We start from the raw sequence: 1,188 nt of genomic DNA, 5'->3' as shown, positions 1-1,188 counted from the left end.
ATGATTTTATGGGCCCGGGACATGCAGCGCTGGGATGAAATGTCTTTAATGGAGGGAAGAGGAGCCCCGATGATCTTCTCTGCTGTTCTCACCACTCTCCTCACCTTCTTCCAGTCGAGGCACTGCAGCCTCCACACCACACAGTGAGACAGCTGGTCAGAATGCTCTCTATGGTGCTTCTGTAGAAGATGGGGAGGATGGGTGGGGGCAGGTGGGTTCTCCTCATCCTCTGCAGGAAGTAAAGGTGCGTCTGTGCACTTTTGATCAGTGAGGTGGTGTTTACATTCCAGGTTAGGGTGTCTGTGATGTGCACCCCCAGGAATTTGGTGCTGCTGAGCACCTCTACAGCTGGGCTGCTGATGAGCAGTAGAGGTGGTCAGCAGGACCAAATTCAGAGAACACAGTCTAGCACCAATTCCTAATTTAATCCCATAGAGTTTATGGTCTGTAAAGAGTGCATCCAAAATGCTTCCCTTTGGAAGAAGAGTTTATCTGCGTCACTTCCTCTTTTAGGAACAAGTAGTTCCCAGACATAATAATTCCAGGAAGCAGTTGATATAAAACACATCACACTTTCCCCATACATAAAAAAAAAAAATGTAGTTTTCCTTCAGTTGCATAATTATGCACTACTTTTTGTGGTCCATCACATAAAATCTCTAAAACCTACGGAAACCTTTGAGATTGTTGGATGAGAATGTGGGAGAGTTCAAGTGATGTTATTAGTTTGGCAACAAACTGTCTGTTCTGTTGCTGTTTTTCTCCAGTATGTGATAAAGAAGCTGAATTTAACCACATCGTCCAAGAGGGAGCGACGAGCTGCAGAGCAGGAGGCGCAGCTTCTCTCCCAACTGCGACATCCCAACATTGTGACTTACAGGGAGTCGTGGGAAGGAGACGACCGTCAGCTCTATATAGTGATGGGTTTCTGTGAAGGCGGGGACCTCTATCACAGGCTCAAACAGCAGAAAGGGGAGCTTTTGCCAGAGAGACAGGTTGTGGAGTGGTTCGTCCAGATAGCCATGGCATTACAGGTACAACATATTGGCATACTTAGCTAAAAAGATGGAGTTAACAGACTGGTGTTTTTTTTGGGGGGGGGGGGGTTTGGGAATTTAGAAGTCATTGTTTTTATTGAATCTGCTTTTCAGTATCTCCATGAGAGGAACATTCTCCACAGAGACCTTA

General features: G+C 46.1%; 1 protein-coding gene across 1 annotated transcript in view; it reads left to right on the top strand.

Moving 5' to 3' along the window:
- The first annotated feature begins 701 nt into the window (after positions 1 to 701).
- nek4 (NIMA related kinase 4) overlaps positions 702 to 1,188 on the top strand; it is a 19,551-nt gene continuing 19,064 nt past the window's right edge. The window contains exons 1-2 of the mRNA XM_015403445.1: positions 702 to 1,034; positions 1,152 to 1,187. Coding sequence (XP_015258931.1) covers positions 717 to 1,034; positions 1,152 to 1,187 — 354 coding nt within the window. The 5' untranslated portion in view covers positions 702 to 716. The remainder of the gene's footprint in view (positions 1,035 to 1,151; position 1,188) is intronic.

The sequence above is a fragment of the Cyprinodon variegatus genome, unplaced genomic scaffold, assembly GCF_000732505.1.
Source record: "Cyprinodon variegatus isolate N-32 unplaced genomic scaffold, C_variegatus-1.0 Scaffold1500, whole genome shotgun sequence".
NCBI classification, from domain to species: Eukaryota; Metazoa; Chordata; class Actinopteri; order Cyprinodontiformes; family Cyprinodontidae; genus Cyprinodon; species Cyprinodon variegatus.
Note: the sequence above shows the minus strand (reverse complement) of the source record. Positions and strands in the feature narration are given on the sequence as shown.